This window comes from Fistularia commersonii, chromosome 18, assembly GCF_037954325.1.
Source record: "Fistularia commersonii isolate RoL2024-O1a breed Wild chromosome 18, RoL_Fcom_v1.0, whole genome shotgun sequence".
Taxonomy (NCBI): domain Eukaryota; kingdom Metazoa; phylum Chordata; class Actinopteri; order Syngnathiformes; family Fistulariidae; genus Fistularia; species Fistularia commersonii.
The window spans coordinates 885,553-907,055 of NC_141301.1; the positions used below are offsets into that span (position 1 = coordinate 885,553).

The window sequence follows — 21,503 nt, forward strand, 5'->3', positions numbered from 1 at the left end:
AGAAGAGCAAGAAACAACAGAAATAGAACCGCCTTTTCTTTATATCTGTGTTGTCTGTTCGTCATGTCTTTACTTGTGAAAGCCCTCACATGCATTTAGATGCGTTTTTATATAATTATATAAAATATAATTAAATAATTGAATTAATAATAATAATTAATATATTTTTGTACTACTAGGAGCAGCTGAAACCACGTTAACTTTTTAGTACAGCATTTATAACATCAGAAATAATTGAAATGAAATCAGACGAAGTACTGAGTACGATGGACAGGCGAGTGACCTAAAAAAAACTACAAGTCCCAGTCGCATTTTTGTGACGTCACCGGAAGTCAGCATTTTGGTATAAATACATTTCCGCCTCTCCTGAGCGTCCTTTCCTGTCTACGGCCCGCAGAATCATGTCGGTGCAAATCTCCAAGAAGAGGAAGGTTGGTGTCTTTTTATTCAGAAAATAGTGTTTCGGAGAGAAAATGGAGTCTCCGTGTGGAAGTTTTAATCATCTCCGCTCCGCTGTGGTGATGGATGTGGCCGTTCGCATCTCGACCACCGAGGATTAATCCAGATGCTCCCAGTGTCAGAGCACCCTTGGCCGGCTAGCTAACATGGCTCTACTCGGGCCGTGAAACTGAACCGCAACCTCTAAATATGACTAACTATACACACCCGCATTTGGCACCCCGGCTGTCGAACCCGTAAACGGGACGAATTGTCGTTTTCAAAGTTTTCATATGGGTTTTAAAAGTTGAGTTTGGGAGAGTGCGGCGCTAAACTGGAAGCTAGCATCCTCCGGCTAACGACCCTTAGAACGAACCTTGCGGGAACCTGGCTGTTTTTTTCTTAATTTACACCAAGACTGAGAAAGAAGAGTGAAAACCGGAGGAACCTCTTAGATTACTTTTCACCTAACCCTTTAATAAAAAGTAAAATCAAGGTTCATATGAGTCCTTAACTTCATTCATTTCTGGATCCAAAAGTTTGCAGCTCTGGATTTTAGGATTAAATGACACTGACCTGTTCTGAACGCAAAAACCGTGGTCACATGAAAGCTTTCTTGTTTTCAAGTCCAACCACAATTGGAAAGGTATTATCAATATAGTTTTACGCTGTAGTTCTACGCTTGTATGCATTTGCATCACCTTTTCAAAAGTAAGGTGAACGCTGTCATTCGGTTTTGTTCCTTGTCTCAATGCGGAATTGAGGTTTTTGCAATTGAAACCCTTTCATTTGTTCAAAACATGAAATCAAAAGGTTTCCATCAACTCCAAAACAGTGTTTTAATGCCGCCCAGTTCAAAACAGAGAAAACCTAAGTCTAAAGTTATGTGAAATATAGGTTTAGTGGGACGGTATTGAGAATTTGCTAACCGGATGCTGTCCTACCTTCTCTGACCATCAGTTTGTCTCAGACGGTATCTTCAAGGCCGAGCTGAACGAGTTCCTGACTCGTGAGCTTGCTGAGGATGGCTACTCGGGCGTGGAGGTGCGCGTGACTCCGACCAGGATGGAGATCATCATCCTGGCCACGAGGTCTGTATGAGATCAGATGTCTGTATCTAGTCAGCACTAGTGAAGCTCTTCAGGTTGAAAGGATCTGCTCCCAGAGCTGGGGTTCTAGAGCTCCATCTCCGCTTCTCTGCTGGTCATGGTGGATAAAGATCCATCTCCTGATCAAACCTTAGAATCTGCTCCACTGGGTTCCTCCCATCCTTCATGTAGCTGTTAGCATCAGGGTGACAGCGGGGGCAGAAGGTGACCTCTAACAGCTGGTGTTTGTCTCCAGGACCCAGAACGTTCTGGGAGAGAAGGGCCGTCGGATCAGAGAGCTGACCGCCGTGGTCCAGAAGAGGTTCGGCTTCCCTGAGGGCAATGTGGAGGTAAGCTGACCTGGGCGGACCGTCGGCGGCCGTTAGTCCCTTCAGTGATGATACGATGACGAGACGGAGCCGGGCTCGCTCCGGTCCCGTGGACTCCCGGTGCGGGTCCACGTTCTGTGGTTCTGCTCCGGGCCCTCGGGACCATCGGCCCGTTCCTCATGAAGACGCTGAGGCATTTGTCTGAGAAGGGTTGGAGCCTGGCGGCCAGAGCTTCTAGGAGATTTCAACCCAGGCTTCCCGTCCATTCTTGGAAAACATAGATTTTCCATGGATGTGAAGCTGAGTGTCCTAAATGAACCTTGCCCTCCTGGACGGTCGGGAAATTCTCCACGCAGGGTTATTTTGGGGTATTTAAAATGCGATACTGCCGTTGTTGAGAGGGTTTGCGTGCCGGGCTGACCCGTCTGTCCTCCGGTTTGCAGCTGTACGCCGAGAAGGTGGCCACCCGTGGCCTCTGCGCCATCGCCCAGGCCGAGTCCCTGCGCTACAAGCTGCTGGGAGGACTCGCCGTGAGAAGGTGGGTTCACCCTGTCGCCTGAAAAGCCCGGCGCTGATCCGTGCCCGGGCAGGAACTCTGGCCAGGACTTGACCTATCGAGCTGGCGTTCTCAGGAGCTCCACTGAGCCCGAGGTGTTCGACTCTGAAGGGTCTCTGATAAATAAGACGAGCAGGTCAGATGCTCTGCGGTCCTGTTTGGACACTAACTCGTGGAGAAGAATCTGCTCCAGCGCTTCCCTTCGATGATGAGTCGATGACGAGTCTGAACGGGACCCCGGCGACTCCGCGGGTGACCTGGACCGGAACCTCGTTCTGCGGTTTCGGTCCAGGTCTCCGGAGCACGGGGTCTTATTTCAGTTGAAGACATTGAGGCATTTGTCTGAGGAGGGTTGGAGATGTAATGGACGGTTGTAGTGAACCGTGGAGGAGGAGTGGCGGCCGAGAGGTCTGTCTGTAATCTGAAACGATCCGGTCTGTCCAGGGCCTGCTACGGCGTCCTGAGGTTCATCATGGAGAGCGGCGCCAAGGGCTGCGAGGTGGTGGTCTCCGGCAAGCTGAGGGGCCAGAGGGCCAAGTCCATGAAGTTTGTGGACGGCCTGATGATCCACAGCGGAGACCCCGTCAACTACTACGTCGACACGGCCGTCCGCCACGTCCTGCTGCGACAGGGTACGTCTACGGCCGTCGCGCCGACGCCGCGCCGACCGAACCGTCCGAAGCGCTGACCCGGGTTCTCGTGTCCTCAGGCGTGCTGGGCATCAAGGTGAAGATCATGCTGCCCTGGGACCCCAGCGGGAAGATCGGCCCCAAGAAGCCCCTGCCCGACCACGTCAGCATCGTGGAGCCCAAGGAGGAGCAGCTGCCCACCACGCCCATGTCCGAGCAGAAGGGCGCCAAGCCGGAGGTGCCCGTCATGCCCCAGGGGGCGCCGGTGCCCACCGCCTGAGCGGGTGAGACCTCGCGGGGGGGTCGGTAGCCTAGCAACGGGGTCGGGGGAGTCCATCCGGAGGGGAAGAGTACAAATAGAGCCTGCAGTCCAGGGGTTCCCGGTGTCCTCAGTCAAGAACCCAGATCAGAACCGAAAAACCCTTCTGTGATGATACGATGACGAGTCGGAGCGGGGCTTCTGCCCCGAGGGCCGCCGGCTCCGGTCCACGTTCTGTGGGTCGGACCCGGACCCTCGGAGGGGAGTCCCATCGGTTGAAGACGTTTGAGGCATTTGTCTGAGGAGGGTTCTGACCTGGTTCAGGCCCTGGACCGGATCAGGCTCCAAGGGGGGGATTGAGGGGTCTGAGAGTGACTCGCATTCTGAAGCCCAGAAAATTATTCTAAAATTGTTCTGTTTCCCAAAACAATGAAAGGAAGCGGTCCTGATTGTCTGCTCTTGGCCTCCTCAGGTTTCCGGTTTCCCTGCAAGGAAGAGGAGTCTGCTTTTTCTGTACAAAAACAATAAAAGTTGGAAAACCAATGTCGTTTTGTGTTTTTCTGTCCCGGAAAACCCTGGAATGCGACCCTGGGAGTGAAGCGGTGCAGAGGAGGCGAGACGCCGCTGCCCACTTCCTGTCTGACACGGGATTTTAATCTTCTAAAGTCACCTGGACACGGAGGTCTAAACAGGGAGATGAAACAAAGAAAAGGATCAGCCTTCGTTTATTAGTGACCTCAGGAAAAACACAACTGTTTGCTTTGAATTAGGAAACATGCTTTTTGTTTCGGAAGTGACGTGCAATTCATTTAGGGATGTTTTAATACTTTCAAAACCAAGGCAATAACAAAAATAAAAGTTGCACTCTGAAGCAGGAAGTGTGAATTTGGCGTCTTTCCTTCCGGATTACGTTTAACGACGCGCCTCGGAGCCAATCGGGCGGCGCGTCCGGGTTAGGACACGCCCCCAACACACACACACACACACACACATCCGGTGCCGCGGAGCTGCGAGGATGAGCCTCCCGGACCTGAAAGCCCCGGGGAAGCCGTCTTCTCCGGTAAGACGCGCCGCCACCGGATGCAGGCGCGGACGGTCCGCGCCACCGGAAGCCTCGGGAGTTCTGGTTGTTTCTCCGTTTAATCGGTTCCACGGGTGACCAGCTGTTTAGTTGTCACGGTTTTTCTAGAACAACCCTTTCCCCTCCGGATCCACGGCCTGCGTGGGTTCGCCCCGCCTGACCGGAAGTCACTTTTAGTGCAACTCGATGGAAACCCGGAAAAAGTTTAACCTAAAAAAGTCATGTTTGCTTGAAACGTGAAAGAGCTGAGAGAAGATCCGTGCACCTGCCTCCACCTAACCTCTCCTTCTAACTAACCTGCTTTGTTCTTCTTCTAGACCTCCTCCACCCACAGCATCCTCCTCCCTAGATCTTCTCCTCTGTCCATGTCTAAACCATCTCATTGTGACTGTATCTCCAGAGCGTCCAGAACACATGCTCCGATGGACTCCTTCCTGATCCTTTCCCAAGGAGAACCCCACGTCTTCACCTCTGCTGCTTCCTGTCTCCCCTCAGGGTCTCCACACCAGACACCATGGCTGCTCTTCACCTCCATCTTCTACACCTTTCTTTTAAGCACTTTAGTCCACTCGTTCCAACCTGCTTGCTCAGGTTTGTCCACCTCCGCTCCACGGCTCTGGAATGTTGACCCTCGGTACTTCATCTCCACTCCCTGTAGCCCCACCCTTCCATTGTGTCCCTCTCCTTCACACCTACACTCCGTCTTGCTGCAGCTCACCTTCATGCCTCCACCGCTCTAGATGTTCCTCTTGCTGCTCTCAGTAGACATCGGGGTGTCATCTGCATACATGGAGATTCCTGTCAACCCTCACCGGATAGTGAACTGGAAGGGACTCAGAGTTGCTCCCTGATGTAGCCTCACCTCCGGCTTCAACTTTCCAGGATATTAGAAGTGAAGATGAAGATGTGCTTTCCCCAGCAGGAGACGGTGCACCTGAACGTGGGAGGTCACGTGTTCACCACGTCACTGAGCACGCTCAGAAAGATCCCGGACTCCCAGCTGGCCAAGATGCGCTTCGACGGCCAGGGACGCTGCTTCGTCGATCGGGACGGGACGCACTTCGGAGCTATCCTGGACTTCCTGCGGTGCGAGCGGCTGCCCACCGAGCACGTCCTGCAGGTCCTCCAACTTCTCACACAAATGCTGTAGAAATGCTTTAGTGCTGACTGACTCTCCTGCAGGTCCACCAGGAAGCTCTGCACTACAACATCACGCCGATGGTAAAGCGTCTGGAAGAAACCCCGCAGCTATTTGGCGAGATGGTTGGACGCCAGCAGTTCCTGTCCAGAGTCCCGCATTACAAGGAGAACATTGAGGTCAGTCAGGGTCCTCCTCCAGCAAACAAATCAAGTCACAGTGAACGTCTTGAACAATCAATCAGAATTATGACCTGAAAACAAGTTTCATGCAAATCATTCAGGGAGCGGGCGGCACAGAGGTGAGCATGTCCTTCTCATAGCAAGAAGGTCCCTACATGGAGCCTTTCGTTACAGAGTCTTCATGTTCTCCCCCATGTCTGCGAGGGGTTCCCCCGAGTTCTCCGGGTTCATCACGTGTTTGACCCTACTTGTCCAGAGGTGTGACTTGTATGCTTCTATGTGACTTGTGAAGGAGAGGATGAATGGTTGTTGTCTATACGGCTTCTGAAGCAGAAGGCGAATAGTTGTGTCTCCACATGACGCAAGAACGTGAGGTTGAACGTCTGTATGTTTGTATTTGTGACCTTGTGCTCGACCTAGGGTGAACTCCCCCTCTGAACTCCCCCTCTTGCCCAACTTGGTTGGCCTCCAGCCCCTGGTGACTCTGAGTGCTGTACAAGCAGAGTAAATGATGAGTGGATGTCCACTTCCTCCTCCAGGTGATGATCCGTGTGGCCCGAGCGGAGGCCGTCGCCGCCCGCCGCTCCACCATCATGATCTGCGTCCTCCGGACGGAGGAGGACCTGGGTCACTATGACAACGCCCTCAGCAGCCTGGACGCCAACAAGGAGTCGGTGGTGACGTTCGGACCCTGGAAGGCCTCGCCGACCGTGCAGGACCTGCTGGACTGCGTCGCCGCCGACATCCGCAGCCGGGGCTACAGGGTGGAGGTGAAGCCGCACGTGATGGAGAAGATCTTCCTGGCCAAGACCTACGACTGCTTCTACAAAGTCATCTTCACGTGGTGGTGACGGGAAGGCTCGGAAGAGTTTCCGTGGCAACAGGTTGGACGCCGAGCCCTGGCGTCTCCCGGGGATTGGGTTTATGTCACCTTCCGTTTCAGCTGATTTATCCTTTTCTCCTCAGGTCATTTCCTGACGTTCTTCTAGGACGAGGTTGAAGGACGACTACATGTGCGACTACGTTTTTCCCTTTTTGCGTGTACAGTTTTTACCGTGAGAAAGTTTTGCAGACCTCTTTAATCGTGAGTTTCATATCAGACTGACCGAAAAACCAATCATCAGCTGCTGATCACTAATTTCGGTGCTTATTGACATTTCTTGACGGACATGAAGAGTTTATTGTTTGTGTCGGATCCACGTCGGGAAAACATTGTGAAGGTTTATATCCTTTTGTCTGTTGTTAAGCTGTTTTTAATCGTTTGTTGAATATGGTTACTTAATGAAACCGTATGAATTACATCACAGTGCAGTCAAATAATGTTTAAATAAATAAATCTAATATAGATGTTTATGTGAGAATCCATGTTTTGTCAATGAATAAAAAGTTCTGTTTCTGAATAAACATTCAAGTGCTCTTTTGTTGTTGTTGCTGCAATTCGGCACCATCTCGTAACGCAACACATTTCACCCCATCCTGGTTAATATTTTCTTTATCGTCCTCAATCTGGTGCAAACCACACTTTTGCCACTGTGCTGATTCCTTCTGTCTACATTCTTTATCTTAGTTCACATTCTTTATATCCTTAAATGAACAATAAAAAGATGTGAAATAATATTTTTAAAACATGACGATTATACACACTTATTCAGTCATCGTTTGGAAAATATCGATATTTCAGTCGGCTATAATTTTTTTTATTTGTTTTGTATTTTAAAAACTCGTGCATTTAATTCAAAGCGCAACATTTACAAAACGCGATTTTTTAAATGATTATTGTTGTCGCCATTAGCGGAAGCTACTTAGCGCTCGGCTTCCGTAGCTAATGCTACAGGCTACGGAAGCCCGACGGGAACAGTTAGCATCACTAGCTGCTACGCTGCAAAGCTAGCCGCTAACTGTTCCCTTTCCAAGAAGATGGCAGCGCATCTGAAAAAGCGCGTTTATGAGGAATTTACCAAAGTCGTGCAGGTCAGACACGCTTCTTTCTTTTCCCGGGTTAGAAATTAAATAAATCCGACCAATTCTTTAACGCTAAGAAAGCGAGCTTGTCGGCTAACGCTATTAAAGTAAGAGGCGTAGCTAGCGGGCTAGCTAGCATGTTTGCTCCACTCAGGTGCCTGCTGAGATTCACTAATAAACACAAACAAGACCTGATTTGATGACATTTGAATGAAAACTGACTAAAACCGAGATTACGGACACCGATTTTGTAATTTTATGACACCTTTCCGAGCAGTGTTCACATCACACAACAAAATATGTATATTCAGAAGTGGCACAACAGAGAAGGAAAGCAAAGCAGCACTTTAAGGTCTAATCAAGTTTTCCAAACGTTTTCCACGTCGTCGGATCCAAACAATAAACCTCTTTATTTTCAAAACAAGAACAAAATGGTTTTTGTTATTGAAAAACACTGCCAAAGGACTTCTAAGCAACATGTTCATGAAGAATAGTAGACTTTGTAGAGACACTGCAAACCTTTTATTAACTGAAGAAAAGATGTGGGTGTTTAAACTATAATAATCCGGTGTTAGTATCCAAGTTATATTGTTATTAAACTGAGTTTATTGATTTTGTATGAAAAGCAGCTACCTGTAATTCCAAAAGTTTCAAGAAAACAACCGGCACACAAACAGTGTGCAGGTAATTTTCTTCACACCTGACATGAAATATCAGGGATGGGAACAAACACGGAAAGGATTAAAAAATAAATAAAAAATGAATAAGGCTTTTACTCATCTGCAGTTTCTGGCATGATATTTACCGCAACTGCATGATACTAAAGATAAGAATTGAGACGAGATGAGAACACCTTTATTTATCCCGAAGGAAATTGTTGTGCCAGAGTTTCAAGCAAAAACAGAACAGTAATAGATAATAATAGGAAGGAGGGAGAATAAGAAATACAATAAAATATTGTTTGCAATTTGTTTGAATTGCGGGCAGAATTGTGATTTTTTTCCCATGCCGTCTGCCAACAGATCCCCCACGAAGATGTTCCGGCCAAGAAACTACGTCTGTCCAAGCCCAGCAAGTCTGCGGCGCTGCACATTGACCTCTGCAAGGCCACCAACTCCACCGACGCCCTGCAGTACCTGCTGCAGTTTGCACGCAAGCCGGTGGAGGCGGAGAGCGTGGAGGGGGTGGTGCGCATCCTGCTGGAGCACTACTACAAGGTGAGGAAGCATCACTCCAGGGGGAAACACAGGGCACGCCGTCGTTTCTGAGCTAATATCTCATCGCAGTATGTTAGTATGTTAGTGTCTATTGTAAGTCGCTTTGGATAAAAGCGTCTGCCAAATGCAATGTAATGGAATGTAATGTAGGATGTTGGTATGTTAGTTTCCTGCAGGTTGCCGTCCCATCTTGTTTGTTTTATGTGTTTTATCTAGTTCTATGTATTTACAGGCTGAATTTTGGTTTTCTTTGCTTTGTTTTCCAGGTGATTTCTTTGTGATATCATTTACTTTTTAATTGATTTGAAGATAAGAATAAGAACAACTTTATCTATCCCGAAGGAAATTATTGTGCCAGAGTTTCAAGTAAAACATAGCAATAATAAATAATAATAGGAAATTGTATAAACAGGAAAAAAAGGGGGGGAGAATAAGAAATACAAATAAAACTATAAAGTGTCAAAGTGTTTTAAGGTCTTTACCTTCTTGTTGTGTCTGCTAATGACCTGGCCCCGGGTGGGAGGCTGAAAGCTTGGTTGTTTTGGAGAATAATTATTTCAACTAGTTTGTCAGCACCTTTTGTTGTTGTTGCTGTCCTGAGGTGAATCCAGAAGACAGATTCAAGCGTCACTGAGAAATGAGCGAGGAGCAGAAGAAAGAAGAGTCATAAAGAAATGAGTCAACTTTACAAGAACTTTACATTCAAATTAATTGTGTGTGTGTGTGTGTTCCTTCCTTCCTTCCTTCCCAGGAGAGTGATAACTCTGTGCGTCTGAAGATCGCCTCCCTGCTGGGTCTGCTGTCCAAAACACAAGGGTTCGGTCCGGACTGCATCGTGGACGACATCATGATCTCCATCAGCTCTGAAAGTACGAGACACTCGCCCGTGTTTGTCTCGCTAGTTAACTCACAAACACATTCGCCTTTGTTTTCATGCTGTGTGTGTGTCTGTCTGTGTGTGTGTGTATGTGTGTGTGTGTGTGTGTGTAGAGTCTCATCAGGTCCTGGCCCAGCTGCTGGACACCCTGCTGGTCATCGGTTCACATCTGCCTGAGAGTCCTGCAGTCAGACAGAGGCTCATAGATGTGGCCTGCAAGGTGACACACACACACACACACACACACACACACACACACACACACTGTTGATGATTATAAAGCTTGTCCCCTTGCCTCTGTCGTTCAGCATCTGTCCGACACCTACTTCGGAGTGAGGAACAAGTGTCTGCAGCTGCTGGGGTGTCTGGGCCTGGTGGACACACCGCTGGCCAAGGACGGCGAGGGCCTGGCGACGTCCTTAGGTGTGTGTGTGTGTGTGTGTGTGTGTGTGTGTGTGAAAGGTGTTAATACCTTGACATACGAGTTGAATTTCTCCCAAGCTCATAGCTCAATTTGCTCGTATAGCAAATCAAATTTCTACCATTAAAACGAATCGAATTGAATCCAGACATCAGGTTTTTTTATGTGAAAAATGTGGTTAACAAATAAGAAATAAGGTAAAAAATAATGATGCATAATGAAGTAGAATTTTAAGAAATAAACTGATTATAAGAATAAGAACAACTTATTTATCCCGAAGGAAATTGTTGTGCCAGAGTTTCAAGTAAAACATAACAATAACAAATAATAGTAGGAAGGAGGGAGAATAAGAAATACAAATAAGACTCTAAAGTGTCAAAGTCAAAGGTATTAAGTGTTTTAAGGTCATAAAAAGTACAAAGATTTGTATTGTATTATATTATATTATATTATTATAACTACATTTTATTATTATAATTATATTGTAATAGATTATATTAAGTGGCTTTACCATGAAGATTGGCAGTGGTGGAGTTTTTCATTTTTCATTTCACACTTAATGCTAGAATGTGTTGCTAAATGCTAATTCCTCCACTTAATATCTGAACTCCATTTATGGACGGAGAGAAGTCGCCCCTCTTTTTAAAACCATCAAACTTTCCACGACTCTTGTCCGTCCACATTCCCGCCGTCCGCCGCACCAAATCCCCATAAATGTGTCCTGGCTTCTCACAGACGAGGCTCTCAGCTCTCAGCTGTATCTCCGTCACATCCCAAGTAGAACTTACTCACTAGTCAAGGTTCTCGCTGTGTTCTGGAGGGTTTCAAACACACACTGTCTCTCCAGGAGCAGCCAGGGACGTCCAGAGCATCATCAGCGACTACTTCTGCGACCAGGACCCCCGGGTCCGCACCGCCGCTATCAAAGCCATGGTAACGGTCACGGCCCGTGGATGGTCCACAGCAGAGGCACAACATCTCCACTCACTGCAGCCTGATCTTTGTCGTTCCAGCTGCAGCTGCACGAGAGAGGGATGAAGATCCAGCAGGTCATTTATAACCAGGTAGCGACCTGACCATCTGTCAGGTGTGTACTATGGAGAGAAGCTTCCTGACCGTGTGTGTGTGTGTGTGTGTGTGTGTGTGTGTGTGTGTGTGTGTGTGTGTGTGTGTGTGTGTGTGTGTTGGCAGGCCTGCTGGCTGCTGGCAGATGATTACGAGCAGGTTCGCTCTGCAGCTGTGAAGATGGTCTGGGTTCTCAGTCTGCTCTATCCTGAGAGGTGAGAGGACTTCATCTCCACATACACACACACACACACACACACACACACACAAGGTTGAGGTGGATCATTTCGCTCCTCCCTGTCCATCAGCATCGTGCCCATCCCGTCCTCCAACGAGGAGATCCGCCTGATCGATGACGCCTTTGGGAAGATCAGCCACATGGTGAGCGACGGCTCCTGGATGGTGCGCGTTCAGGCGGCCAAAACCCTGGTGAGAAACAAACACACACACACACACACACACACACACACACACACACACACATCGAAGAGCCTGTTTCTAGAAGGTCTTAAACCTGACTCCAAGGTTTGAAGAGCAACCTCTAAAGGCCATCGGAGCGTTCTTCACTGCTTTCTCATTGTAGGAACTTTTTGCAGCTCCTAGAACCATCTCCGCTCCGTCTCAGGGTCTGTCCACTGAGCTCCCAGGTGATTGGTGGGACTCATAAGCCACATCCGATAGTAGATACTTCTTGCAGAACACCGTTTTTAAAAGCTATCCTGGTCTGCTCAGATGTTTTCTTAGTAAAATGGACAGAAGCAGCTAGAAACGGAGTGACCAAGAGGTCCAAGCTCTTCAGGGCTCACAGAGGAACATCTGGATTTTGTTCAGAATAAGTGTGGCGTCGCTAACGGCTAACAGGGTTCTTCAGGCAGCGAAGCAGGGAGAAGATAAAACCACCTCAGTCATCTGATAGTCCATGGTTATTATTCCATGAACGCTGGCAGCTTCCACCTCCATGGTGTCCATGTCGACTCCCTCCTCTTCTTCCTCTTCGTCGTCTTCTGCGATGCATTTTTGACCGTAGAGCTGAAGGTGAAAGGTAAACAGGCGTGGTCCTGGAGCGGAGCCCTGAGGGACGCCGAGCCGAAGAGTTCTCCTGTCCTGGCGGAGAACTTGGATGTTCTCTGAAGAAGGGATGAGGAAGCTGTGCTTCTCCACTTCCTGCCAAGCCATGAATTTGTCTTGTGTCTCCTGTTTCCTTCAGGGTTCCATGCAGCAGGTCAGCCACCACTTCCTGGACCAAACTCTGGATAAGAAGCTGATGTCCAACCTCAGGGTGAGTATTTGCGGTATGAAAACATCACGCGCGCTACGCCGCCGGAACCCTTCTACTTCCTGTCTCCAGAGGAAGCGCACGGCACACGAGCGCGCCAAGGAGCTCTTCGCCTCCGGGGAGTTCTCGTCCGGCAGGAAGTGGGCCGACGACGCCCCCAAGGAGAAGGTGGACACCAACACCGTGAACCTCATCGCCTCAGGGGCCTGCGGGGCCTTCGTCCACGGTCTGGAGGACGAGATGTTTGGTGAGGATGATGTCTGGCTCTGGAGGAGATCTCCTGCGGTTCCACCCGTGGAGACCTCCCGGTAGCTCCTCTGACCGGTACCTTCTCCCCCGACCGTCGTCCTCCGCAGAGGTGCGTATCGCCGCCGTGGAGGCCCTGTGCCAGCTGGCGCGCTCCTCCCCCGGCTTCGCCAAGAAGTGCCTGGACTTCCTGGTGGACATGTTCAACGACGAGATCGAGGAGGTGAGGCTGCAGTCCATCCACGTGCTGAGAGAGATCTCCACCCACATCACGCTGCGGGAGGACCAGCTGGACACGGTGCTGGCGGTGCTGGAGGTGACGCCCCGTTCCGAGACGCCGACCTCCTCCTCGTCCCGTCCTCGCTGACCTTCTCCTCGTCCTCCAGGACTCGTCGCGGGACATCAGGGAAGCTCTGCACGAGCTGCTCTGCTACACCAACGTGTCCACCAAGGAGTGCATCCAGCTGGCTCTGCTGGAGCTGCTGAAGAACCTCAACAAGTACCCGTCCGACCGCAACTCGGTGTGGAAGTGAGTTTCAACCAGTTGGTCGTTTCCATGACGACCGCCCCGATCCGACCCCGGAGGTGAAGTTGACCAGATGATTCTGTCCTCAGGTGCTTGAAGTTCCTGGGTTCCCGTCACCCAACCCTGGTTCTGCCGCTGGTTCCAGAGCTGCTCAGCACACACCCGTTCTTCGACACGCCGGAGCCCGACATGGACGACCCGGCCTGTATCCTACACACACACACACACACACACACACACACACACACACACTCCAACAGAAGTTGTGCGTCGGCTCCAAACACACACACGTGTCCTTGACCCGTCCTGGTCAGACATCGCGGTCCTGGTCCTGGTGTTCAACGCCGCCAAGTCGTGTCCCACCATGCCGGCGCTCTTCTCGGACCACACCTTCAGACACCACGCCTACCTGAGGGACAGCCTGTCCCACCTGGTCCCGCCCCTCAGGGTGAGGAGGACACCTTCTCCTCACATCTAGCGCCACCCGCTGGTCTGAAGCTGCACGCGTGTGTGTGTGTGTGTGTTTAGTTGCCGGGCAGGAAGCAGGTGCCCGGGCTGGACTCGGCGGACGCCGCCGGAGGTTCCGGCTCGGTCGAGGCGGCGCAGCTCTTCCTGCAGCAGAGCCTGAACCGGATCAGCACCATCCAGAACCTGGAGGCTCCAGGAGCCCAGGACCTGCTCAACTTCACCATACGGTACACACACACCCAGACCTTCGACATGCAGCGGGTTCAGGAGATGATCCGCACGATAGATACTGTCAGCGATGATCAGTTTGGGTTCATACAGTGCATGCACACACACACACACACACACACACACACACACACACACACACCTGTGTGTTCCAGGGACCTGAAGCGACTGGGCGAGCTGCAGACCGAGCTGGCTGGGGCTGCCGATTTCTCCGCCACCTACCTGCGCTGCCAGCTGCTGCTCATGAAGGTGTGTGTTTGGACACAGTATTTCGTTTGTTTTTAACTGGCTGCCGCCTGACCTTTGACCCCGCCCCGCCTCCAGGCTCTCCAGGAGAAGATGTGGAACATGGCCGTCCCGCTCTGCCTCAAGCAGAACGTCACCGCCACGGCGGCGGCACAGCAGGTCGGCCCAACCTCTAGTCTCTTGTCCCGAGTCTTTGGAATCCTTTATGTGACTCTGTGTGTGTGTGTGTGTGTGTGTGTGTGTGTGTGTGTGTGTGTGTGTGTTGCTGCCCAGATACTGGAGGAAACCTACAAGCTGGAGTTCATGTACAGCGGCCTGGAGAGCCGGCAGGTGGCCACCATCCACCATGTCCGCCTCCAGGCTAAAGCCCTGCAGCTGATCCTGAGCGCTCGCACCAGGAAGGGGTCAGCGCACACACACACACACACACACACACACACAGTTTTACACCTGCCCTCAGAGTATTGATTATCTGTTCCTCTGCAGGCTGGATCCTCTCATCAGCAGCTGCGAGAAGTTCCTGCAGGACGTCGAGTCTTTCCAGAGGTAATCGACCCGACCGTTATAAGACACCCCATAATTATCTACGAAAACCCAACGGGAAGGAGGTTTTATTTTTCCTGCCGGCTTCTGGCTCTGAACATTTGCGACCGAGTCGTCTTGAAGAAGAGCGAAGCCTGACGTGCTTCAGCTCCTCTGGCCGTTGCTTCGTCCTCAGGCTCTTCCTGGCGGAGCTGCCTCACCTGCAGGACGGCTTCGTGGAGAAGCTGCTGGAGCTCCTGCCCCGCTTGTCGTCCTGTAAGCCCGTGGAGATGGTGAAGATCCTGCAGACCACGCTCCGCCAGAGCGGCCTGCTGCAGCTGCGGCTTCCCGAACAGGTAGGAGAAGCGGTCGGCGCCGAGAACCCGTAGCGTCCGCCGGATAACCGGTCGATCCGCCCGCCGTCTCCTCAGATCCATCGAGCCACGGCCAACATCATCGAGCCCACGGGGGAGTCCGACAACCCCCTGAGGTTCACGTCGGGCCTGGTGGTGGCGCTGGACGTGGACGCCACGCTGGAGCACGTCCAGGACCCGCAGAACACCGTCAAAGTGCAGGTCCGGGTCCGCCTCGTCCGCGGGGGAGGGAGGGAGGACCGCAATGCTAACGCTAACTCCTCGCACAGGTTCTGTATCCGGACGGCCAGAGTCACGTGATCCATCCCAAACCCGGAGACTTCCGGAAGCCCGGACCCCACAGACACCGCCTGATCACGCAGGTCTACCTGTCTCACACGGCGTGGACGGGTGAGTGTCCAACCCCGCCGTCCGTGTGCGATGCTCTTGGGTTCCCGACGCCCTCCTCCTCCTTCCAGAGCCGTCTCAGATCGAGGTGCGCCTCCTGCTGGCCTACAGCTCCTCCTCCGCCGCCGCCAAGCCGGGATGGAGCGACGGCGTGGAGGGGCTGCCGCCGCCCGAGGCCGCCGTGGAGGGAACCATCCCCTTCAGCAAATCGGTCAAGGTCTACATCATGCCGAAGCCCGCCAGACGCTGAGGAGCGGGATGGCTTTCACTCCTCGGACATTTGGAGGTCGCGTCTGTCATTTAAACCGCCCGCTCGTTGTAATAAAACATTCTGGATTACCGGCTTTCACGCTCTTTATTTTCTACATCTCCCCGTCAGCAGGTGGAGTGGAAGACCCCGCCCACCTTGGCGCCGCCCGCCGCCAGCCTGTTGTACTCGGCCACGGCCTTTTCGGTCTGCAGGACCCTGACCTCCACGCCTCTCTGCTTCACAAAGTCCAGAGTGGCGGCGGGAACCTGGAGGCGAGCAACTCGATTTATCAACCGACTGAAAAAAACTACAAATATGGAGTCCTCACCTGCAGAGCCTGGTTCATCCCCTGTCCGATCACCAACAGGTCGATCCCTTTCCTCAGCACCTCCTCCAGGTCGGCGGGTTGGACCCCCGGCCGGTGCTGATGGAGGGGAACCCACGTGATGAGTGTGTGTGTGTGTGTGCGAGTGTGTGTCCAGATCCTGGTTCTACCCACGTCTGTGCCGGTCTCCCTCCAGTCCCAGGCCCGGCTCCCTCCGGGCCAAACCTTGCAGTCCTTGTAGCCGGACGGGCTGCCCTTCACGGTCATGTGACCCCAGGACAGCGAGGAGACCTCTGGAGAAGACATGGTCAGGTGGACCTCCTGGTGCTTCCTGGTCCAGGAGCGAGAGGGGGTCTGGAAAAGCCGACAGATATTTACCGCGGCCCTTAAGATGTCAATACATAGAGTGTGTTGTTGTTTCCTGCTGGACTGAATCTCCTGACTCTTGGACAAACGCTTTTGAACTAGTAGATGAGATAAAGTTGTTGGAGTGGATTCAATTCTATGAAATATGACTACCAGGAGAAGTTTTTAATTTGACAGCTTCAAGTGCTATTTCTTTTAAATCTATATCGCTTTAGTACACAGAGGAACGCCCATATTTGTTTAGAGAAGTAAAAGTCTTATTTTTGCAATAACGTTGTGCACTATAAATAACCTGCTTAGGCTATTTATAGCCCTCCGTGCGGGCGCCATCTTTGTTTTAATCCCGCCAGGTGTTCAGGATAAACAGGAGTCAGTGTGTTTTTCATCTAAAAGTGAGTTAATAGAAGTAGAAGACGAACTTTCTATGGATTAGCCAGCTGCGGCTGCGGCTGCAGGAGTGTCGCGTCTCTTACCTGCCGCTCTTCTTCGTCCTCTCCCGGCCGCCGTGCGCGCCGCTCGGCGGCTCCCAGCGGACGGACGCGGCGCTGCACGCAAACGGCCGCCAGACGTGATTCAATGGAATAAAATCTTGTTTTTGCACATGTTTGTATTCTTACCGTCACTAACGCGCACTGTTCAGATATTTACTGAAAGTAGGAGACGGTTCGTAGATGTTCTGCAGGACGGTGAGTTCTCAGCCACTGGATGGAAAGACCAACTGCAAACAAGACTCCAATGGTGAAATTAATTATTATTTGGGATGTCTAGGCTGGATTTAGGAGTTTTGGGGTTGTTTTAGGCATCTGTGCGTCATGTGATTGGACAAAGCATGAAGATGCTTTGAGGGGTTTTGAGTGAAGCTGACCAGGAAGTTCTCGCTTCTCGGCCTTTTTGCTAAGATCAGATGTAGTATCTGTTCTTATGTACTGACTTCCTCTTATACTCTTATATTGTAAAGCCCTATAATACCGTGGCCGTCGGTTATATATCATATATATATCATCCTAAAAGTCCAACGACCCACTCATATTAATGTCTCTCTCCTCTAAAGCTGGTTGAACCCGCGAAATGTTCATTTCACGCTTCACTTTTTGATCTTCTCCTATCTGTAGACACTACGGACATTTGAAATGTCTGTTAGATTGTGAAAAGATACTTTAGATGACATTGAGGTCCTCCAGCTCGTCCCGCTTCTCTCAAGATGTTGATCCACTGCTTGTCGGCAGGAAGCGCAGGATGCGCGTAGGCGACAGAAGGGACAAGTGTGACCCGAGTTTGTCTGCGAGGAAATCTTTCTCTATGAATGGTTTATGTGTGGCGATGGAGTAAAAACACTGACTGGGATTTGATCTGAGAGTTAATGGGTTGCATTTGAGTTTAAAAAGACGGTAGTCCGGATCCGTTCACCACACGGGCCAGCGCTGGAAAGTCTGTCAGACCGAGATCAGGGGAAAGTTCTCCCGGGCGAGAAGCAGAAGAAACCAATTGTGGCATCAGGAGGATGAACGGAATAGTTTCTGGTTGTCTTCTGACTTCCACGTGAAAATTGAAGCGCCTGCGTTGCTTTTCGGTTAATCTGGACCAACAAAACCCAGGGTTGATGTTTTCTTTCTCTGAATGGCTGACCCTGGATCAGCTTCTGGAAGGAGCAATGCATGGCGGGAAAGACCGTTCCCCGGTGCACCGGCGGGGTGTGTGTCAGCGTGGGTTCCCCCCGAGTGAGAAGAGCGTGCGTGTGAAACGGGTCCGTGCGCGTGATGTGTACAACTCATACTTACCTGGCAGGGGAGATACCATGATCAAGAAGGTGGTTCACCCAGGGCGAGGCTCAGCCATTGCACTCCGGCTGTGCTGACCCCTGCGAATTCCCCAAATGTGGGAATCTCGACTGCATAATTTCTGGTAGTGGGGGACTGCGTTCGCGCTCTCCCCTGATATATTGTTCAAAGCAATGCCCCTAGGAGAAAACGGAGAATAAGCAGTTGAGTACTTCATGATACTAATAACAGAGGACTTCCCCAGGTGATACGGAATCATCTCCAACACAAAGGTTAATCTATCAGCGTTCGCGCTTTCATTACATTACATTACATTGCATTTGGCAGACGCTTTTATCCAAAGCGACTTACCATAGAGGACATAGGGGCTGCAACTACACTTGCAAATACGCGATGCACAGGAAATATACTGCTCAAAAAAATAAAGGGAACACTTGAACAACACAATGTAACTCCAAGTCAGTCACACTTGTGTGAAATCATAGTGTCCACTCAGGAAGCAACACAGATTCATTTTGACTTGTTTTAAGGACATTACATCAAAGTTGGATCAGCCTGGAGTTTGTTTTTACACTTTAATTTTGAGTGTGATTCCTAATCCAGACCTCCATGGGTTGATACAATTGATTTCCATTGATCATTTTTGTGTGATTTTGTTGTCAGCACATTCAACTGTGTAAAGAGCAAAGCATTTCATAAGAATATTTCATTCATTTAGATCTAGGATGTGTTTTTTAAGTGTTCCCTTTATTTTTTGAGCAGTGTATAAAGAACAGTAAGCTTGGGTTAGTGATTTCTTTTTTTTTTTTTTTGGACAAAGACATACACACACACACACACACACACACACTGCATAGCCTAACTTGCTGCCTAACCTGATCCGGGGCATCAGCGCAGTAAAAAGTCCTGAAAGAGAACAGTTTTTACCTGTTTCTTGAAGGTTGAGAGAGATTAAGCTAGTCTTGTTGCTTCCGGAAGTTTGTTCCACCACTGAGGTAGTAGAACTGAGAACAGTTTTGCCTGAGATCGCTTCGAGCGAGCAGAAGGTCCTGCTAGTAGGTTTGTATCAGAGGAACGCAGCTCTCTGCCGGGAACATAAGGTCTTATCATTTGGTTCAGATATGCTGGACCTGTTCCTGAGGTGGTTTTGAAGGCCAGGGTCAGGGCCTTGTGCTTGATCCTGGCAGCTACTGGATGAACAGAGGTGGAACATGAGCCCTTTTGGGTTGAGCGATTACCAACCATGCTGCAGCATTCTGTACCATCTGCAGAGGTTTTATTGCACAAGCAGGTCGTCCAGCTAGGAGAGAATTGCAGTAGTCCAGGCGGGAGATGACCGTGGCCCGAACCAATAGCTGTGCCGACTGTTGGGTCAGGCAGGGTCCGATTTTCTGAATGATATATTTTACAATAGTAAATCAGTGTTGTTCGTCACTGCGATTTTTTTTATGATGCGTGTAGGAATCTTCTCTCCGTGTGCTACTCTCATGATGGAAACTGCAGAAGACCGGCTGTGTCTCAACAAGGGAGTTTTTTATTGCACATGGTAGGTCTACAATAAAAGCGTGGATTTATGGTCTGGCCAAAGACAATCCAGTGTAAACCCTCTTTCTGGTCCGTCTTCCAGTATATTCACTATCCTTCTTACACTTCTAACATGTGCTGTTCCTCTGATGGACTCATTCCTGATCCTTTTCATCCTGGTCACTCCCAAGGTGAACCTCAACATCTTCGTCTCTGCAACCTCTACTTCTGCCTCCTGTCTTTTCCTCATTGTAACTGGTTTTGAGTCCATACAGCATCGCTGGTCGCACCACTGTCTTGTACACCTTTCCTTTTATTCTGGCTGAAAGTCTTCTATCACCCCTGACATTTTTCTCCACCTGCTTGGATCCGTCTCCTCACTATCATAAAGGTGGGGGGCTTCAATAACGTTTCCCTGAGATGTGTCAATGCTGTATGCATTCCACACGCTCACCTCACAAACTTATGTTAATATTGCATGCAGTCCCCATCTTAAAAGCAGACACATCCTGAAGTCGCTGTGTGAAATGTAAAGGGTTTCTGAAGGGAAAACGACAACATGCCAAGTGCGTTGGAATTGCAACAGAAATCGTAGTGAGGAGAAATGTGCCATTTGCCACAAATATACCTGTAGGAAATCTAGAAAAGGATCTCCATTTGTGTGTAAAAATGCTGAAAACCAAAAAAGTTGTGGAATATGCTCACAATTTGTTTTCAAGGCAATTTATTTGGAATAGTTTTCGTGATGAAATAAATGTTTTTCTTATTCCTTTGTTTGCTGTCTCGTTACTTTTACCCCTTTTTCTCTGCAACCAGAGAGGGGGAAAAGGTACTGAGCAAATTTTCAACTGCAATGACCAGGTTATAACTTCAAAACTTCTTGGAAGAGGAGGAGGTCTGCAGGAGAAGCGAAAATTTCCAGGACTTTAAGTCTGTAAGATTAATAAAGAGATTCCTATCTGGCTTGGTAGGGAATTGAAATTTTGAAATGATGTCACTCTTCCACAGAGTTGCCATACCATCGTCTTCTAATGATAGATAAAGTGGCCATATTTTATTGAATTCACTTACATCAATGTGTTCGATGACGTTGAAAAATGGAAGTTGTGTTTCATAAGTTGCACTTATAGGATAGTACATTCTGAAAAACATCTTTCTTCTTCCACACCGTCTCCTAGGAGACATTCGACATTAACTCTCAATACTGTATCATCATGTTATTTGTACTTAGAACTTACCACCGTTCATATTTATTGTATGTTTATTTATCGTCACTTCATGTTGAAATGCAATGCAAACAGCAAAGTAAGGATGCCATTGTACAAGGAAACATGTTTCCACATTGTATGTATGACATTAAACACTTTGAATCTTGAATCTAGAAATATTGTACGTACTTGAGGTCATTCAGCACTCGAGTGTGTTGTGTGTGTGTGTGCACATTTACATCTGCTACTTCATACTGGATTTTTTTATTGTGTTTCTCAATTGACCATCCTTTAAAAAAGATTGTCAAATCCTCTGTGAATGAGCAAGTGCATGGTAAATAGTAGCAGGGGGTCAAATGTGAGAAATATGAAAATGAGAAAAATGTCACAGCAGGGAAATTCTGGAATGTTCTTGTCAAATACTGTCATCTACAGACTAATGATGCAACTCATTTATGGATATTTGGGGGCCGATGGGCTTCATGCGTCTTCATAAGGCGACAGAAGAAGGTGTTATAACTCTTCTTAAACCACCTG

General features: G+C 49.5%; 3 protein-coding genes, 4 non-coding genes and 1 pseudogene across 10 annotated transcripts; 7 read left to right on the forward strand and 1 right to left on the reverse strand.

Moving 5' to 3' along the window:
• Nucleotides 1-350: 350 nt before the first annotated feature.
• rps3 (ribosomal protein S3) lies at nt 351-3,842 on the forward strand. The gene is made up of 7 exons (XM_086165070.1): nt 351-431; nt 1,399-1,529; nt 1,783-1,876; nt 2,299-2,393; nt 2,856-3,043; nt 3,121-3,324; nt 3,772-3,842. The coding sequence occupies exons 1-6, from the start codon at nt 402-404 to the stop codon at nt 3,318-3,320; spliced, it is 738 nt and encodes a 245-aa protein (XP_086021196.1). The 5' UTR covers nt 351-401; the 3' UTR covers nt 3,321-3,324; nt 3,772-3,842.
• Nucleotides 1,916-2,065, forward strand: LOC147224069 (small nucleolar RNA SNORD15). The gene has a single exon (XR_015107516.1). It is a non-coding gene; the product is annotated as a small nucleolar RNA SNORD15 (small nucleolar RNA).
• Nucleotides 2,612-2,762, forward strand: LOC147224070 (small nucleolar RNA SNORD15). Its single transcript, XR_015107517.1, has one exon. It is a non-coding gene; the product is annotated as a small nucleolar RNA SNORD15 (small nucleolar RNA).
• Nucleotides 3,463-3,606, forward strand: LOC147224071 (small nucleolar RNA SNORD15). The gene has a single exon (XR_015107515.1). It is a non-coding gene; the product is annotated as a small nucleolar RNA SNORD15 (small nucleolar RNA).
• A 456-nt stretch (nt 3,843-4,298) lies between the features above and the next one.
• On the forward strand, nt 4,299-17,056 carry LOC147224072 (integrator complex subunit 4-like). Of its 4 annotated transcripts, XM_086165043.1 has the most exons (28): nt 4,299-4,359; nt 5,300-5,500; nt 5,563-5,697; nt 6,240-6,464; nt 8,685-8,879; nt 9,631-9,748; nt 9,870-9,976; nt 10,065-10,179; nt 11,025-11,110; nt 11,191-11,241; nt 11,369-11,457; nt 11,551-11,671; nt 12,450-12,521; nt 12,591-12,765; nt 12,875-13,080; nt 13,151-13,293; nt 13,380-13,495; nt 13,605-13,738; nt 13,819-13,985; nt 14,142-14,235; nt 14,311-14,391; nt 14,506-14,636; nt 14,719-14,778; nt 14,951-15,110; nt 15,186-15,329; nt 15,398-15,518; nt 15,587-15,801; nt 15,898-17,056. In XM_086165043.1, exons 1-27 carry the CDS (start codon nt 4,315-4,317, stop codon nt 15,763-15,765), a joined length of 3,471 nt encoding a protein of 1,156 aa, XP_086021169.1. In that variant the 5' UTR covers nt 4,299-4,314; the 3' UTR covers nt 15,766-15,801; nt 15,898-17,056. The 4 variants fall into 4 exon arrangements, with proteins under 4 accessions (XP_086021169.1, XP_086021166.1, XP_086021167.1 ...); XM_086165039.1 differs by lacking the exons at nt 4,299-4,359; nt 5,300-5,500; nt 5,563-5,697; nt 6,240-6,464 and adding an exon at nt 7,551-7,671; XM_086165040.1 differs by lacking the exons at nt 8,685-8,879; nt 9,631-9,748; nt 9,870-9,976; ... (19 more) ...; nt 15,587-15,801; nt 15,898-17,056 and adding an exon at nt 6,667-7,097 and having other exon boundaries at nt 6,240-6,584.
• Nucleotides 15,852-16,408, reverse strand: aamdc (adipogenesis associated, Mth938 domain containing). The gene is made up of 3 exons (XM_086165069.1): nt 16,265-16,408; nt 16,094-16,189; nt 15,852-16,031 (listed from the first exon to the last, which is right to left on the reverse strand). The coding sequence occupies exons 1-3, from the start codon at nt 16,394-16,396 to the stop codon at nt 15,891-15,893; spliced, it is 369 nt and encodes a 122-aa protein (XP_086021195.1). The 5' UTR covers nt 16,397-16,408; the 3' UTR covers nt 15,852-15,890.
• A 274-nt stretch (nt 17,057-17,330) lies between the features above and the next one.
• Nucleotides 17,331-17,481, forward strand: LOC147224074 (U2 spliceosomal RNA; annotated as a pseudogene).
• A 745-nt stretch (nt 17,482-18,226) lies between these two features.
• LOC147224075 (U1 spliceosomal RNA) lies at nt 18,227-18,390 on the forward strand. The gene has a single exon (XR_015107504.1). It is a non-coding gene; the product is annotated as a U1 spliceosomal RNA (small nuclear RNA).
• The last annotated feature ends 3,113 nt before the right edge of the window (nt 18,391-21,503 follow it).